Source organism: Chiloscyllium punctatum, chromosome 1 (assembly GCF_047496795.1).
Source record: "Chiloscyllium punctatum isolate Juve2018m chromosome 1, sChiPun1.3, whole genome shotgun sequence".
Taxonomy (NCBI): Eukaryota; Metazoa; Chordata; class Chondrichthyes; order Orectolobiformes; family Hemiscylliidae; genus Chiloscyllium; species Chiloscyllium punctatum.
Window position 1 is genome coordinate 90,428,521 of NC_092739.1, and position 18,778 is coordinate 90,447,298.

General features: G+C 40.1%; 1 protein-coding gene across 1 annotated transcript in view; it reads right to left on the reverse strand.

Annotated features, from left to right (window-relative positions):
- The window catches only part of cwc27 (CWC27 spliceosome associated cyclophilin), a 267,994-nt gene that overhangs the window by 63,509 nt on the left and 185,707 nt on the right, over positions 1 to 18,778 (reverse strand). Inside the window, exon 12 of the mRNA XM_072570824.1 lies at positions 3,891 to 4,000. Coding sequence (XP_072426925.1) covers positions 3,891 to 4,000 — 110 coding nt within the window. The remainder of the gene's footprint in view (positions 1 to 3,890; positions 4,001 to 18,778) is intronic.

Below are 18,778 nucleotides of genomic sequence, written 5' to 3' on the forward strand. Positions count from 1 at the left end.
GTAGTGGTTCAAGAAAGTCAGTTAACACCATCTTCTTAATGGCAACCAGAAATGGATATAAATGCTGGCCCAACTAGTAACCCATACCAAAAATGAATTGAAAAAAACTTTGGCAATACAAATGGAGGGCAGGAGGAGGATGGTGCAGGTTACATCTGGACTGTTCTGAAAGACAGCTTTTGAAAGTTTGTGGTTTCTTCTCCCTATGGGTGGCTACTGGCACCAGCCCACTTTCCTGATAGGAAGGGGAGTTAGAGAGAGAACAGGGTCCCTTATACCCCTCTTGCCTTGTTATTGATTCTGAGTACATAGCTGGACCGATGGATTGCAGGTGCATGTACATTTCTGGCAGATACTGTGCACTGCACCTGGGTTTCCATTGTGGTCAACAACCTCTCCACAGAGAAGGCCAGACAGGAGTATGTCAGAGACAGTACAGAACTGATAATGTTGACAAACTTCTGTCCTTCACTCAGTTTACTGTCTGCCTCTGTCAAATCTGCCTGATGATCCTGTGCCTGTTTGTATTTTGACAGTCATTAATGGCCATGGAGTCATTTCTGCCTGGGGCTAAGCAGGAGCCTGGTCTCTGGCAAACCTCTGAGTGTTAAGGACCTCGGGCCCTTCTTTCTTGAGCAGATGTGGAGATATGTCAGTGAAAGTCTCTGAGGTGGTGGACAGTGCAGGAAAAAAGCTTGCTGGCATATCCTCTGAGGGTTCAGTAACTTCCTTCTCAAAAGGTGGAGGTGGAAGTGAGGGCTTCTGGTGCTAACCTCTTTGAGGCAGAAGTTTGCTGGGTGCAGCTATTGTCTGCATAAAAGAAGAGAGGGAATTGCTAGCATTGGAGAGATAAATGCTCATGCAGTTTAAGAATGAGTCAGCACAGGTGGTAATAGGGGAGCAGTACAGCCCAGCAGAATGAAACTTGCTCATTTGTTATCCATGGATGTCTCACCAGTGGTCACATTATATTTTGGTCAAATATAAACTTTTTTCCTCACACAGCAAGAGGAGCTTTATGCGTACCACCTGCTCCACCAGTATAGGTGCTCTTGGCCTGCAGTGAGCCATTTATATCTGCAATTGTACAAAGGGAGTAACTGAATATAGTCACATCTAAACATCTTTATTCGTCTTTCTGAAGTGGTAACTGGGTGTGTAGATGAGGGCATTGCATTTTACATAGTCTTAGACTTCAGCAAGGCTTTTAATAAGGTTTCACATGGGAGGTTGATAGTGAAGGTAAGAGCCCAAGGGATCCAAGGAAATTTGGCTAAGTGGATCCAGAATCTGCTGACTGGAAGGAGGCAGGTGATAATTCAGTGTTTTGTGACTAGAAGTCTGCATCTAGTGGGGTTCCACAGCAATGGGTGTTGGGGTCTCTGCTATTTGTGGTATATGTATAAATTATTTAATTTTGGATGTATGAAGGTGATCACTAAGTTCATGGATGGGTAGATTGGTAATTAATGAAGAAGGTTTGATGAGCTGAACAGTAACAAATGGAGTTCAATCTAGATAAGTGCAAGGTAATGCACTTGGGCAGGAGAAACAAGGAATACATGATGAACTCTGGGAAGCACAGAGGTTCAGAGGGCACATTGGTGTGCATGTCCACTGGACCCTTAAAATTGCGGACAGGTAGATATAATCATAAGAACATATACGAATTACTTGGCTTTATTACCTGAAGTATAAAGTTTAAGAGCAAGGAAGTTATGCTGGAATTGTATAAACCATTAGATAAGCCATACTTAGAGTACTGTGTGCAATTCTGGAACCTATACTGTATGAGAGATGTGATTGCACTAGACAGGGTGATGAGGAGATTTACCAGGATGTTGTCTGGGCTGAAGAATCTTACTTCAGGAGAAAGATTAGATAGACTGGGTCTGTTTTCCTTGGAAGAAAGGAGACTGACATGAGTGAGATGTATAAAATTGAGGGGCATAGATAGGGTAGACAGGAAGGAAATTTTCCCCTTGGTGGAGGGATCACTGATCAGAGGGCACAGACTTAAGCTAAGGGACAGGAGGTTTAGAAAGAGGTGAAGAAAAAGATTTTCACCAGAGTGTGGTGGGAATCTAGAATGCATATGTATAAGGATAGTAGAGGCAGAAACCCTAGTAATACTTCAGAAGTACTTAAATTTATACTTGCAATGTCAAGGCATAAAAGGATATGGGCCAAATGCCGGAAAATAAGTTTTTGACTGGCACAGATTCGATAAGGCTGAAGGGCCTTTTTCTGTGCTGTAAACCTCTATGACTCAATGAATATGATGGAAATAGATAGAAGAGGAATTAGTAATGATGCACAAGCAAAAGAGTGGCACCAATGAGTGAGCAGGAAGCACAGGGAGCAGGAAGTGTTAATACTTTGGAAGGATGAAATAGGTGAGAGTTGTTGAGTGGACATGCTGCATGCAACATGAGTCCATGAGCCTTGGTAAGATGAGTGTGTACTGGCAGAGTTACAGTGAGTACTGGTTTTATGAGTGCAAAGCAGCAGAGAGTAGATGGTAGCACTTACCTGTGTGGCATGCAGAAGAGCATTAATCTTCTTCCTCTACTGCCGTGCATTGTGTTTTACCCAGGACAATGCACAAACATGGTTTTATCCCAATCCAGTTTGACTGAGTCTGCTGGTTTGGCCTTCTTTGCCAGCTAGCAGGATACAGCCGTACTCTCCTCTCCAACACACCATCAACTAGCTCTTATAGATCCCTATAGACGAACTGCAGTTAACTCACCTTTCCTTGGAGAAACAATGGAGGACCACAGTTTGAAGGGCAGTTCCTAACTTGCAGTGTCTGAAGTACTGGAGAGCTCGGCTTTAAATATGGTGTCAACACTATAAATGTAACAAAGTTCTGGCAGCAGAGAGCACTTCAGCCTTTCATTGAGAGACTGCTTAAAATGGACATGGTTGAAGTCAATTGCATAATTAATTAGATGAACAGCAAAAGATTGTGTGAGAAAAGTCTCTGTGCCACGGAGGACTAGGTGCCACAAATTTTACTTTAAAAAAGTTGCCTAAAACTGGTAAAATTCAGCCGAGAGTGTCATATGATATTGTGTTGCATGATTTAACTTCTCACTGAATTTTGCAAATATGTGCTTGGATTTTAATTAAACTTGGGTGAGAAGGGGATTGAATGTGTCTCGCAAACAGTGCCCTAAAATAGCACGAGTATTTTGAAACCTCTGGATCATGTTGGAATTTTCAAAGCAAGAGTGTGGACTGTAGGAGTCACTTGCTTCCAGTGACTGGCCTGCTAAGCTTCTTGAGGAGCTAGTTAATGGGCTGTGGAGGGCCAGAGGGAAATTTTAATTCATAAATTGTCGAATGGTACAGCCTGGCACATATTAGTACACAGATGATGGGTTCAATGTGAGCGACAATAAAGTGATATTTTTTAAATGATGTGAAACATTTTCCCAAGAGAGTATTGTATTCAGTTGGATACTATGCCGCTTAGTTGGTCATTTAGCCACTGTTGTGTACAGTGAGGACATTGGCCCTCAGATGTATTACTTAATTGCTTCTGTATAATAGCAATAGGACCAATCATAGTTGTCACTTGCCATTGACATCCTTGTTCAGCAACCAATTATTGCCCTTTGGTAGCACATGCTGCCACAAATTGGAGGCTGAGTTCAACTTCAAACTAAATTGTGAGTTCTACGTTTAAAGATTGTATCACTCTTAGCATGGGGGTCAGGATTTGGAAATTATCTGGGTATCACATTGTTAACTCTCAATTGCTATGTTCATTTATTAGGTTTGTACATATATACATTGAAGTTTAATTTACTTCATATTTGAAAAGCCCATAAATTCTAAACATGACAACCTTGACAGCATTAAGATGAAAATAGGTTCATTACCTGTTCCTCACGTGTGGACCCGTTTTTTGGTTTTTGTCTTCGTAATTCTTCATATTTTTTCCTTTCATTTAAATATTCTGCTACTGCACTATTTGGAGCCTGCATGGTCTCTGTTAGCACACAAACAGAAATTACATCTTTGCACGTTTTTTCCTAACTTGTATCCTAGAGGCAAAGTACATTCAAAGTATAATTGTTCCTATCTTCTACATAAGAAAAAGGTAGAGCGATAAACTGGCAATTATAAGTCAGCCAACCTAATGTACATGATGAAAACCTTTTAGAGAATCAACTTGCGATAAATGTAATTGACACTTGGAAATAATGAAACGTATTACACATAATGTCAATAGTGGCTCAGTTGGTAACACTTTCACCTGAATTAAATGGTCTTAATCACACAAATCAAAGCTGATATGCAGTTTTCTGAGAAGTGATGCTTTTTGGATGGTATGTTAAACTAAGGCCCAAATGCACTCTCAGCAGGTAAAAGACTCAAGCACTTCGGTCATGTGTTAGCCACAAAAAGTGGAATGTAAATTTATGTCTTTATTTTAATTCTTGCCAATATCTCAAAAGCTAGTCAGAAGGAGTGACGAGTTGCTTAATTGTTATTCTCAGCGAATGTACACCCACAAGTTGTTTAGTACAGAGTATCATGATTTTAACCCAGCAACTGTAAAGGAATTACATCATACTTCCCAAGTCAGAAGGAAATGCACCTTGGAAGGGAGTTTGCAGGTGATGGAATTTCCATGTGATTGGTACCATTGTTTTTCTAGGTGGCAGAGATAATGAGGTCATCCAAAATGAAAGAAATATATTCCATCATACTCCTGAACCTGTTCCTCATTGGTAGTCTTGGCTGTCAGGTAGTGACTCTCTCACCACAGATTCTGACTTGCACTTGCAACCACAGAACATGTGTGGCCAGTCTAGTTACACTTCAGATCAATGGTGATTCCCCAGAATATTAATAATGGGGGATTTAAATGAAAATTTTGCTTAATGTTAAGAGGTGATTAAACCTTCACAAGTTGCAAATGGTCACTAAGTGCTTGTCTGGCACAAATGTTACTTGTCATTTATCAGTCTAAACCTGAATTCAATCCAGAGGTTTTACACACTTAATGGTAAGGTCCTAGGGAGTGTTACTGAACAAAGAGGCCTTGGAATGCATGTTCATAGCTTCTTGAAAGTGATATCGCAGGTAGGTTGGATAGTGAAGGCGGCATTTGGTATGCTTTCCTTTGCTGGTCAGAGTATTGAGTCCAGGAGTTGGGAAGTCATATTGGGGCTGTACAGGACATTGGTTAGGCCACTGTTGGAATATTGTGCGCAATTCTGGTCTCCTTCCTATCGGAAAGATGTTGTGAAACTTGAAAGGATTCAGAAAAGATTTACAAGGATGTTGCCAGGGTTGGAAGATCTGAACTATAGGGAGTGTTGAATAGGCTAGGGCTGTTTTTTTCCTGGAGCGTCAGAGACTGAGGGGTGACCTTATAGAGGTTTATAAAATCATGAGGGGCATGGATAGGATAAATAGACTAAGTCTTTTCCTGGGGGTGGGGGAGTCCAGAACTAGAGGGCATAGGTTTAGGGTGAGAGGAGAAAGATATAAAAGAAACCTAAGGGGCAACCTTTTCACGCAGAGGGTGGTACGTGTATGGAATGAGCTGCCAGAGGAAGTGGTGGTGGCTGGTAGAATTGCAACATTTAAGAGGCATTCGAATGGATATGTGAATAGGAAGGGTTTGGAGGGATATGGGCCGGGTGCTGGCAGGTGGGACTAGTTTGGGCTGGGATAACTGGTTGGCATGGACAAGTTGGACTGAAGGGTCTGTTTCCATGCTGTACATCTCTGACTCTATAAGTAGTTACTCACTAAAGAGCTGGGAACTGAATACTATATCAGCAAATATCTGCGTTTCTGACCTTACCACAGAAGGAATCCAACTGGAGAGTTGGGTTATGCCTGTGATAGTACCCTGACAAGCTCCTATACAATACCTTTAATCTGAGAGGACTACCTCTAACAATCAGAAGCATCTAACTTTGTGGTAAAATGACACCAGGCATGGCTCATTTTTCACTTTGACATATGTTGCCTTTAGATTTCCTATGGTTACTTCATACTACATTCAACATAATAGTACCTTGCTGACAACAGTACTTATACTCACCTTGCCTCTGGAATTCAGCATGTCATATTAAAGTTTAATTAATCACCCTGGAATGTAAAGCTAATTTCAGTAATGATGTTCCATGACAACTATCATTTATTGTTGGTTCACTAGTGTATGTGTTAGTACCTTGATCTGTACTACATTTGATTTGACGCTCACAGTACATTTGATTTGAGGCCGACTCTTAATTGCCCTTTGAAATGGCCAAGGAAGTCATTCACTTCATGGGGAATTAGCAAGATACAACAAATTCAGACGCATAGAAAATAGGAGAAGAAGGAGTAGGCCATTCAACCTCTCGAGTTTGCTCCCCCATCTAATATGATCACAGCTGATCATGGAGCTCAATGCCCTAATTTCTCCCTCTCATATATCCCTTGATTCCTTTAGCCACAAGAGCTCTATCTGCCTCCCACCTGAAAACACAATGTTTCGGCCTCAATCCCTTTCTCTGGTAGTGAATGGCACAGGCTCACCATTCTCTAGGTGAAGAAATTATTCTTAATCTCAGTCCTAACAGGTTGCTCCCTTCTTCTTAAACTATGACCCTGGTTCTGGACTTCCTCACCATCATGAACATTTTACTGCATCTAGTACAATGCCTAGTTCTGGTAGAATTTTAAAAGTTTCTATGAGATGCCCCCTCATACTTCTAAATTCCTGTGAATACAATCCTAATCGACTCAAATTGGTCCTCATATATCGCCCTATCAACCCAGAAATCAATGTGGTTAACATTCGCTGCACTCTTTCTATGGCAAGAACATCCTTCATCAGATAAGGAGACCAAAACTACACACAACCCTCTTGTTGTGAAGGCCAACATACAGTTTTCCCTATTTACTGCCTGCTGCACCTGCATGATTACTTTCAGGAACTAGTGCATGAGGACAGCCAGATCTTGTTGAACACTGAATGACTATAAATTGAGGGAGAGCAAATAATAATCTGCCTTCCTATTTTTTGTTAATGAAAATGGATAACCTCATTGTTAGCCAAATCATAATCATCTGTCCACTCATTTGCTCACTCAATCAGCCTGTCCAAATCAACTGCAACATCTCTGCACCCTCTTCACTGTTCACCCTTCTCCCCAGCTGTATATCATCTACAAATTTTGAGGTATTGCATTTAATTCTCTCATCTAAATCATCAACGGATATTGTGAATAGCTGGGGTCTGATTCCTGTAGTATTCCACTAACCACTGTTTACCATTCAGAAAAAGACCCACTCATTCTAAAATGGAATGGACACATCTCACATCCCATGAAAGAATAAACAAGGAAACAAATTTGTAACTCTTCCAAAGCTATTCAAGTCAAGTTTCTAAAAATTAGTCTTAAGTCTAGGCATAACTAGTTGCAGTAGATTAGATTACCTACAGTGTGGAAACAGGCCCTTCAGTCCAACAAGTCCACACTGACCCTCCGAAGAGTAGCCCACCCAGACCCATTTCCCTCTGGCTGATGCACCTAACGCAATGGGCAATTTAGCATGGCCAATTCACTTGACCTGCACATCTTTGGACTGTGGGAGGAAACCGGAGCACCTGGAGGAAACCCATGCAGACACGGGTGGAACATGCAAATTCCACACAGGCAGTCACCCAAGGCTGAAATCGAACCTGGGGCCCTGGTGCTGTGAGGCAGCACTGCTAACCACTGAGCTGCCTTGCTGCCCTATACTTCAGAATATATTACAATAGATGGAAAACTGGATGCATGCTCCTTGTGTCTACTACAAAAATTAAGAAGGCATTTGATAATTTGTCATTATCTTTGAGGAGTATTTCACAATGGGGAATTTCTCACCCCATTGGCTCAGCTGATCAAAATTGCCCTGTACATGGAGGTAACCTTCTTCACTGTTTATTATACCAGCAATTTTGATGTCATCTGCAAACTTACTAACCAAGCTTTCTATATTCTCATCCAAATTATTTATATAAAATAAATGATAGGCAGTGGACCCAGTGCTGATTCCTGTGGAACACCACTGGTCACATGCCTCCCATCCAAAAAGCTACCCTCTACTACCATCTTCTGTCTCCTACCGTCTAGCCAATTTTATATCTCTCTGGATCCCATGTGATTCAAGCTTACCATACAGAACCTTGTGAAAGGCGATGCTAAAGTCCATGTTGACATTCCGCCCTCATCTATCTTCTTGGTCGCGTCCTCAAAAAAACTCAATCAACTTTCTGAGACATGATTATCCCTAATCAGTACCTGCCTCTCCAAATACATGTAAGTCCTGTCTCTCAGAATCCCCTCCAACAACTTACCCAGCACTGATATCAGGCTCACTGGTCTATAGTTCCCAGGCTTTTCCTACAGCCTTTCTTAAATAAAGGCACAACATTAGCTACCCTCAAATCTTCTGGCACCTCACCCATGGCTTGGATGATACAAATATCTCTGCTAGTAGCCCTGTAATTTCTTCCTTAGCCTTCCACAATGTCCTGGGATATATTTTATCAGGTTCTAGGGACTTATCTACCTTTATGTGTTTTAAGATATCCATACCTCCTCTCTTGTAATGGACTGTTTTCAAGACATCACTATTTATTTCCCCAAGTTCCCCAGCTTTGAAAAAATCTCACAAATACAGGTCTCTTTCACAATGTCAACTTTTGATCAATTTGTGAAAGTTTTACAGTTTGTAATCACATGTTCTGAATGCACAACCTGATATCACTTGGTTGACTTGATTTAAACTTTCACAATCCGTCAAGTGTACTTAGGTTTTTGATTTGTACTTTGGATTCTACTATCTTATTTACTTATATTCTGTCTCCAACCATTCACAACCCTCAAAAATGTATGGCTTTGCAAAAGCTCAAGAACAGCTGTAAAACCCGCCTGTCTCATAACATGGGTTAGAGATGCCATAATCTGATCCAGCCATTTGGTCTGTTGGGGCCAAGACTAGCTATAATCATCTATTTTTGTTGGATGATTCTTCACAGCTGTCAGCAATACTCTTCATCTTTGTACTAACTCATTTATGTCTCTTTTCTAGGGCTAGAAATTGACTGTAGCACATAGAATGTTGAATGATGTTGCCTACAGGCAATACGGAAGGACACATTTCTTACCACTCCAGCTGTTGTCGCTAAATACTATTCTACAGTTTGAGGGTCATTTTGACAGCATTCCTGCTTTGTCCTGTCACTCAGGCTGAGGCAGCTACAAATCATGTTAATGATGTTCAGGCACCAGGGAAAAGAATCACAGAACTTTTTTAAACATAAACAGATCTCATCTTGTCAATCTGAAAGTTCAGTAAAGAAACAAGCCATTGTTCTTAAGAATACCCCTAGGCCACTACACCATAAATAGATTGTTTACTGCAGATTAGCGTAGGTGTCAAGAAATAATGGAAATTAGCGTTTGGTTGCAAACAGCCTCTCAATAACGAATAGATGGTAAAAATTAATAATCACTACAAGCCAATAATAAAATGAAATGTGCAAGTAATATTTGAAAACACTTTCAAGTTTTAATAAATATCAAGCTGGTGGATTGGCTTGTCCACTGTCAAGAGAAGTAACTTGTTTATTCATAGCAAGAGCAATTTCTATTTCAGCTGATTAATACTTGACAAAAGAAAACTTTAGAAAAATATACTCATGTTTAATTGGTGCAAGTAAAGTTAGTATCTTCAATTTGTCACAAGTCTGACAGATTTTTTTTATTTGAAATGGATATTATTGCAGCACATTTTAATCCTTTAATGTGTAATTTTGAACAAGTTCAAATCTGATCGATTTATCCTACCAAAGTAAAACCTAATACAGAATAAAATGCAAAATAATATAAGACACTGACAGCAAAAACCCATTAGTGGTGGATAGCTACCAATGTATTATTTTCTTCTTCCGTAAGTTTGAATTTCTCTTTTTATGACTATGTTATGCCTTTGCTAGGAAGTAACTAATAACAAGCTACAGTATTCTGTCCCTTCAAAGTATCTTCTTGCATTGCATAGTAGAAATTGGATGTTCAATTTTTAAGCTATGGAGGGATATGAAAAAAGGATGAGAATTTTAAAATCAAGACATTGTTTGACTGGGAGTGAATGTAGGTCAGCAAGCATGGAGTGATAGGAGAATGGGACTTGCTGCAAGTAATGACATGGACTGGAGGGTTTTGGATGACTTCAGGTTTTTGTACGCTACAATTTGGGAGATTTTCCAGAAATACAGTGGAATCATAGAATCTATAGATTACAAAGGCACAAACAAGGGTTCCGGTAGCAGATGAGTTGAGACAGGGGCAAAGTTGGGCAATGTTGCAGAGATTGATGGTCTTAGTGATACCATAAATAGTAGGTTGCAAGCTTATCTCAAGAGCGAATGTGACATCAAGGTTGTGAACAAGAAGGCTTAATCTCAGGTTATTGTCAGAAAGAAAGATTAAATCAGTAGCCTGGGAATGACCTTGAATGAAGAACTAAAATCAAAAGCTTCAGTCTTCCTAATAGTTAATTGCAGTAACCTCTTGCTCATCATGAAGAAGTAGAGTGGGTCGTCAGTTTAGGTATGAAAGTAAACCTGCTTTTGGATGGTTTAGATAAGAAATAGGAGAGGGTCAAGGATAGATCCTTGGAGGACACCAGAGTTAATGGTGAGAGAGCAGGAACAGAAGCCAGTGCAAATGACTCTTTAGCTGGGAATAGACAGATAAGAACGGAATGCATTATTGTACAGTGAAGAAGTATTGGAGGAGGATGGTTGAACACTTATATGGATGGATAATTATCTCTCTATCCTTTTGATATTAAACCCATTCAGCCTGTCCACCCAGAGTTAATACAAACTAAAAAAGGCAATGGGGTTAATATGACAATTAGAAGGTAATGACTCACTCTAGAAAATTTGCATTGTGCTTTTGCTATCAAGTAATATTAAAGTCAAAGACAGCATGAGGTGGAAAAATAGCTCTTAAAGGGTCAACATCCTAAACTCAATTACACCAAAGATATAAATGAGGCAGTGATGGCTGAGTGGCATTATCACTGGACATTTAATTCAGTGTTCCACGTGATGTTCTGGGGACCATAGTTCGAATCCCACCATATAGATGGTAGAATTTAAGTTTGATAAAAATCTTGAATTAGGAATCTAATGATAACCAAGTTGTTAATTGTTGGAAAAACCCACCGTGTTCACGAAACGTTCGGGAAGTAAACTGCCATCCTTACCTAATACATGCGACTACAGGCCTACATTAATGTGGTTGACTCTTAACTACCCTTTGGACGATAAATGTTGGCACAGTCAGTGACACACACATACCATAAATCAATAAAATAATTCTCTGTGAAAGTAACTACATTGACATAATTGTTTCTATAAAATGAGGCACAGAAAACTTACAAAAGACTTTTAAAGCTGTGTGCTGAAACATCTGGCGATTGCTAGATGTTACAATCATTAGCTCATTTAGTTTGCAGGCAAATAATCTGACATAAATTGTTCAAGACAAGGATTAATGAAACAAAAAGTAATTAACATCTTGCATGGTGTATGATTGAAAAATTAAAAAACAAACTTTTGAGTCCTGCATTGTTTGCACGTCACCAAATCAACTTCACAGATACATGTGGTGAATTTAGAACATAAGCAGGCCAAACATACTGTAGTTAATCTCATTAAACTGGATCAGATTCCCAGCCATCAGAATTGTATAGTTTGACTAGCTCTGGACTGGATCCCAGGCAGTCTGAAGTTGTAGCTTATAAATGAGTTAATCGGTTGTCTGGGATGCTCCTGTATCTGACATCACTAGACTGGCCAAGCAGGAAATCAACGTAGCAATAAAATGGGGGTTTTAAATACATATACAGATTTAATGTAAATTTAATACAAATCTAACGTTATACTATACCTAAAAGTCTTCTGTGTATGCATACTTCCTCTACACAAAGCTTTTCACCTATCAATTTTTTCCATTTAAATTTTTATATTCACATTTACAATTGATGAGCTTTGACCATAAGATAATGTGACATTGCGCATCTTACTTTTGAACTAGAACTCTGTGGGAAGCTAGGGAAGTGATTGCTGGGCCCCTTGCTGAGATATCTGTATCATAGATAGTCACACGTGAGGTGCCAGAAGACAGGAGGTTGGCTAACGTGGTGCCACTGTTTAAGAAGGGTGGTAAGAACCAGCCAGGGAATTATAGACCAGTGAGCCTGACATCGGTGGTCAGCAAGTTGTTGGAGGGAATACTGAGGGACAGGATGTACATGTATTTGAAAAGGCAAGGATTGATTAGGAATAGTCAGCATGGCTTTGTGCGTGGGAAATCATGTCTTACAAACTTGAATGAAATTTTTGAAGAAGTAACTAAGAGGATTGATGAGGGCAGAGTGATGGACGTGATCTATATGAACTTCAGTAAGGTGTTCAACAAGGTTCCCCATGGGAGACCGGTTAACAAGGTTAGATCTCATGGAATACAGGGAGAATTAGCCATGTGGATACAGAACTGGCTCAAAGGTAGAAAACAAGAGGGTGGTGGTGGAGGGTTGTTTTTCAGACTGGAGGCCTGTGACCAGTGGTGTGTCACACGGATCAGTGCTGGATCCACTACTTTTCGTCATTTACATAAATAATTTGGTTGTGAGCATAAGAGGTATAGTTAGTAAGTTTGCAGATGACACCAAAATTGGAGGTGTAGTGGATAGTGAAGAAGGTTACCTCAGATTACAATGGGATCTTGATCAGATGGCTCAATGGGTTGAGAAGTGGCATTTGGAGTTTAATTTAGATAAATGCGAGGTGCTGAATTTTGAGAAAGCAAATCTTAGCAGGACTTATACAGTTCATGGTAAGGTCCTAGGTGGTGTTGCTGAACAAAGGGACCTTGGAGTGCAGGTCCATAGTTCCTTGAAAGTGGAGTTGCAGGTAGATAGAATAGTGAAGGCGGCGTTTGATATGCTTTCCTTTATTGGTCTGAGTATTGAGTACAGGAGTTGGAAGGTCACATTGTGGCTGTACAGTACATTTGTTAGGCCACTGTTGGAATATTGCGTGCAGTTCTGGTCTCCTTCCTATTGGAAGGATGTTGTGAAACTCGAAAGGGTTCAGAAAAGATTTACAAGGATCTTGCTAGGGTTTGAGGGTTTGAACTGTAGGGAGAGTTGAATAGGCTGGAGCTGTTTTCCCTAGAACGTCGGAGGCTGAGGGGTGACCTTATAGAGGTTTATAAAATCATGATAGGCATTGATAGGATAAATAGGCAAAATCACTGATGTTGATGGAGATGGTTTCAATGAATAGAATGGCATAAATATGAAGGGAAGACAGTTAGTTTGTGTTATTGGAACTTGTCATTGTCTAGCACTTAAGAGGTACATATTTTAATTGTCACTCATCAACCCAAACTTGACATTTGTCCAGGTCTTGCTGCCTATATGCACAGTTTGTCTCAGCATCTGAGGAATTGCAAATGTGGCTGAACATTGTGGAATCTTCTGTGACTGTTCACACTTCAGAGCTTATGATAGCAGAAATGACAGAAGATTTTTGATGAAGCAGCTGAAGAAGTTTGGGCCGAGGTCACTGCATTGAGACACTGCACTGCAGTGCCCGGAGTCTGAGATGATTAACCTCCGGCAAACAAAATAATTTTACTTTACGAACAAAACCAAAAATTGCTGGAAAACCTTAGCAGGTCTGGCAGCAACTCAGAGTTCTGAGGAAGGATGACTGGACCGGAATCGTTAACTCTGATTTCTGTTTTTGTGCTGATTTATGGCATCCACAATTCTTTTGGTTTTAATTTTATTTCGTGCAAGGTCCAACTTCAATCTAAGATGACTTTTTCTCCTAAATTCCCACTGATTTCAGTTTTGGTAGGGTTCTTGCCACCTCTATGATGTGCTTATATTTTCAAAACACAGCAGTTGACAACTATCACGCTTTCAACTAATTGTTTGTTGAGTTGATTAGAGAGGTTGCAATATGGTGAGTGACAGTTAGCAATTTAGAAATGGCCACCAGTGGGAGAATGGGAATGGGATAGGAATAAGGAATGGAGGTACAATAGTGGGTGATACATAGACAAATGCTGATGCAAAGGTAAGTCTGACACACAAAGCATATATAGTCAAGTCAGAACATAAAGGAGCTTGGCAAGATTGGATGGCATTTATTTTAATATAGGAACTCTTGCAAGTATGGCAGAGGAATTCTGCGTACTGATTGAGACATTAGGATATGGCACCACTGCTGTTACAGACATATGATAGGGAGGGGGGACAGGTCTAGCCGTTCTATATTCCGGAGTATGAGATCTTCAAGTGAGACAGAGAGGAGTGTAAAAGAGGTGGTGATATTGCAATACTGATCAAGGAGTCAATTACTGCAGAAAAGAGGGGTGATATCTTAGCAGGCTCAACTAAGGTCATATGAGTGGAACTTAAAAACAAAAAAAAGAATAATCACATTGTTGTGGGTACTAGAGATGCCCAAATAATCAGGGAGAAATAGAAGGTTCAATATGTAGGCAAATTTCTAAGAGGTCTAAAAATAATAATAGGGCATTGATAGGTGTGGATTCACTGATGTATTACTGAGATAGACAGTGTTATGACTTAGAGAAATTGGAATTTTTAAAATGCATCTGGAAAGCTTTTTGAGCTTGCATGCAGAAAGTTCTGCAATCAATAGGACAGTACTGGACCTAATTTTAGAGAAAGAAACAAGTGGTAGAAGAGAGTCAACTGGAGAGCACTGCGTGATAACGATCAAAACTCAGTAATATTTAAGGTAGTTATGGAGAAAGATAACAACAGATCAGAAATAAAAGGTTTGAATTGAGAGAAGATAGATTTTAATATGATGAGATAGGATCTGGTCAAAGTGGACTGGAAACAGACACTTGTAGGAAAATCCAAAATGAAGCAGGAGGAGTATTTCATGGAGGAAATCATGCAAGTGCAGGAGCAAACATGTTCCGGTAAAGGTGAAGAATGAGGCCTCCTTTTCTTCTTCCATGGTTCAGCATTACCCCTTTGTCTGCCTAACTGCTGTTCTCTCTCTCTGGGCTCTATCTCTATCTTTGGTTCATCCTTTAACACCACACCCCACCCCACCCCACCCACTGTTTTCAGCATAAATATCACTGTTTTGTAATGACAATCAGTTCTGAAAATGATCACTGGACCAGAAATGTTGACTCTGCTTTCTCTCCACGGATGTTGCTAGACCTGAGTTTCTCCATCAACTTCTATTTTTGAAAGTTGAGGGAAAACCTGATTGCACTGTTCAAAAACTATGAGGGGTGTAGATAAAGTCGATAGGAAGAAACCTTTTCTCCCTTGGTAGAGAGATCAATAACCAGAGGGCACAGTTTTAAGGTAAAGGGCAGGAAGTTTTTTTTTAAACCCAGGGCTTGATGAGTATCTGGAACTTACTGTCATAAAGAGTGGTAGAGGTGAGAAATATTGCAACATTTGAGAATTATTTAGATGATCACTTGAAGCAGCAAAGCATATAAGCTATGACAGGATTCTTGTGGCACAGTGGCACTGTCTGTACCTTTTGAGTCAGAAAACTGGATCTCAAGGCCAGAGATATGTCAATACATACATGAAGAGTTTAAAAGTATCTACAAGGCTATAGGTCAAGTGGTGAAAAATTGGACTAGAGTAGACAGATGCTTCTTGACTGTAGGGGAATGATGGGCTGAAGAGCCTCTTTCTCCACTATGACTCGATGTGACTTGAATATATTTGAGCTATTGGAGTGACTAGCATGAACACAAATATGGCTGTTAAAATGATTGCCTGCATATGTGCAAATGGACCTGGTGATGCTAATTACTGAGTAGACTTCCCTAATTCAGAATGAATCTGTGCATGTCTGGCTGACATCACTGCATTCTCTGCACAATAAAGTCACAGTGACTATAATGGTTTTACTGAGGCCAAATTCTGGAATTGATGGTAAGGCCGGGGGTGGGGGCGGAGGTTTGAGCAAAAGTAGGAAGCAGGTGGAAAAGTCATAAAGTAGCACCGGCCTTTTGGATAGGCAGATCTTCATGGTTGGCGAGAGAGAGATAGTAGTTCCAGGATAAATTTAGATTTGCTAGCGCACTGCTCTGCTGCTTTGACCACCCCCCCCACCGCACCCCACCCCCACCCACCTACCTACCTTAACTTTGGCTAGGATATTCAATCAATCATGAGAATAATAACACTGACACACTTTGAAAATGATGTTCTTGGGTGGGTCTGCCAGTGTTCCTGATGCTCGTGGGATGTGCTGAAATGTTCAAGATAAGGAGTCAGGAGTTGTCCACATTTAATATTAATTGAGCTCCTAACTGTTCATGTGCCAGCAAGGGCCAGAAGGCAGCTTTCAATTCTCATGGACAAATGGTAGTAAATACTACCGTGATTATTATCAGGTGTACATGATAATCAACAGACAAAGCAATATGCCAAGAGATTTAACACTAAGCGCATGAAACAATTAGGCTGAACACACTTTGTACCACCAGATAGGTACATAATTCTTCAAAAAATATTGCCCTATTCCTTAGAAATATTCCAGTAGTATCACTTGTTTCTTGGGATTAAGAAGTGTTTGCATGCTCCAGCAGAAAAAAGAGAAACGATATCTAATTAAATAGAGGCATAGATAATTTAGGGAGGGGATCTGGATGCAAAACCTACTGATATTCTTATCCTAATACTAATGCAGGGCAGCAGTGATTTCCATGATTTATAGGTGATAAAATCTAAATTTTGGATCGCACAATTGTAAGAAAAAAAGCAGCAAAGCAAACAGGCAAGTTATAGGAAAACAAACAAGTTATATAAAACAAACAAAAACAGAAATTGCTGCAGAAACTCAGCAGCTATGGAGAGAAAACAGAGTTAATGCTTCAAATCCAGTGATCCTTCTTCAGAATTGACAGCACCTAAAAAAAGGTGGTATTTACATCGATGACAGGGTAGGGGTTTGGTGGAGGCAGAGGTGTGAGCGCATCAATGGAGATGGAGCCCAGAGCAAGAGAGAACATAAGCTGGAGAAACAACACCTCTTCTTTTGCTTGGGGAGCTTCAAAACTGAACATTGAATTTAACAACGTTAGAGCAAGAACACTTCCTTCCATGCCTATTCCACATTTTATTGCCCAACACTCCAGGTCTTGTCACAACAGCCTGCTTCCAGCACAGCCAGCCCATTTTCAACTACTCATTGTCCCCACCATCATCTATTTAGCTTCTCTTCTCTGGCTCACTACCATCAATCCGTTTTGCTTGCTTTCTGGGCTGTCTGCACCTGTCTTCTCACACCTTCCTGGTCTCTTCCCTACCACACCCCCAACCAGCATAAATATCATCTAGCTGCTATCAGTTTTGATGAAGGGTCACTGGATTCGAACATTAACTCTGTTTTCTCTCCACAGATCAGCAGAGTTTCCCCAGACATTTCTGTTTTTACTTCTTTCTGATCTCCAGCAATTGTAGATAACTTTATTTTGTTTTTCTTTTTTTTCCTTTTGTCATTATGTAAATGATTTGGATGAGAATATAGAGAGCATGATTAGCAAGTTTGCAGATGACACCAAAACTGGTGGCATAGTAGACAGTGAAGAAAGTTTTCTAAGATTACAAAAGGATCCTCACCAAATGGATCAATGGGCTGAAAAATGGCAGATGGAGTTCAATTTGGATAAATGTGAAGTTTGCATTTTCTTACAGCAAACATGGGTAGAGCTTATACAATTAATGGCAGGGTGAGCATTGTTGTAGAACAGAGGGACCTACGGGTTCAGGTACATAATTCTTTAAAGTTTGCATCACATATAGACAGGATGGTTGAAAGAGTGTTCAGCATGCTTACCTTCATTGTTTAGCCCTTTGAGTTTAGGAGTTAAGATTTTATGTTGAGGTTGTACAGGGCATTGATGAGGCCTCTTCAAGAATACTGTGTCCAATTCTCATCACCCAGTTATAGGAAGGTTAGAAATCTAAGAAAGATTGGATAAGCTGGAATGTTTTCACTGAAGCACAGGAGGTTGAGGGGTGACCTGACAGGAGTTTATAAAATAATGAGAGGCATAGATAGAGTTGACAGTGGTTGTCTTTTCTCCAAGATGGGGAATTTCAAAACTATAGGGCACATCATTAAGGAGAGAGGAGAGAGTTTTATGAAACATACAAGAGACAATCCTTCTTACATGGAGGATGGTTCGCATGTGGAAGGAACATCCTGAGGAAGTGGTAGGTATGGGTACAATTACAATGTTTAAAAGACATTTCAATGGATACATAAATAGAAAAAGTTTGGAGGGATATGGGCTAGGAGCAGACAGGTGGGACTAGGTTAGTTTGGGATTATGGCTGGCTGGTTGGACTGAAAGGTCTGTTTCTGTGCTATATGACTCTATTTTTCCTATGAGAAAACAACAGAATTGGCACTACCACTTTATAAGGTATAATTCTTATAATCCACTGTCCGATTTGAAAAATTGTTCTGATATTTAGTGACAAACGTAAACATACATATCCTGCGTTCTTGGATAATTAGAAAACGGAAAGCCAAAGAATATTGCCAGTGAGAAAGCTGGCAATATATTTTAAAAAATATTGAAAGCTGCCTTATATTTATATGGTCAATACTATGAATCATTTAAACATGTTAATCCGAGCCATATCTGTAAGGTTGTTTCAG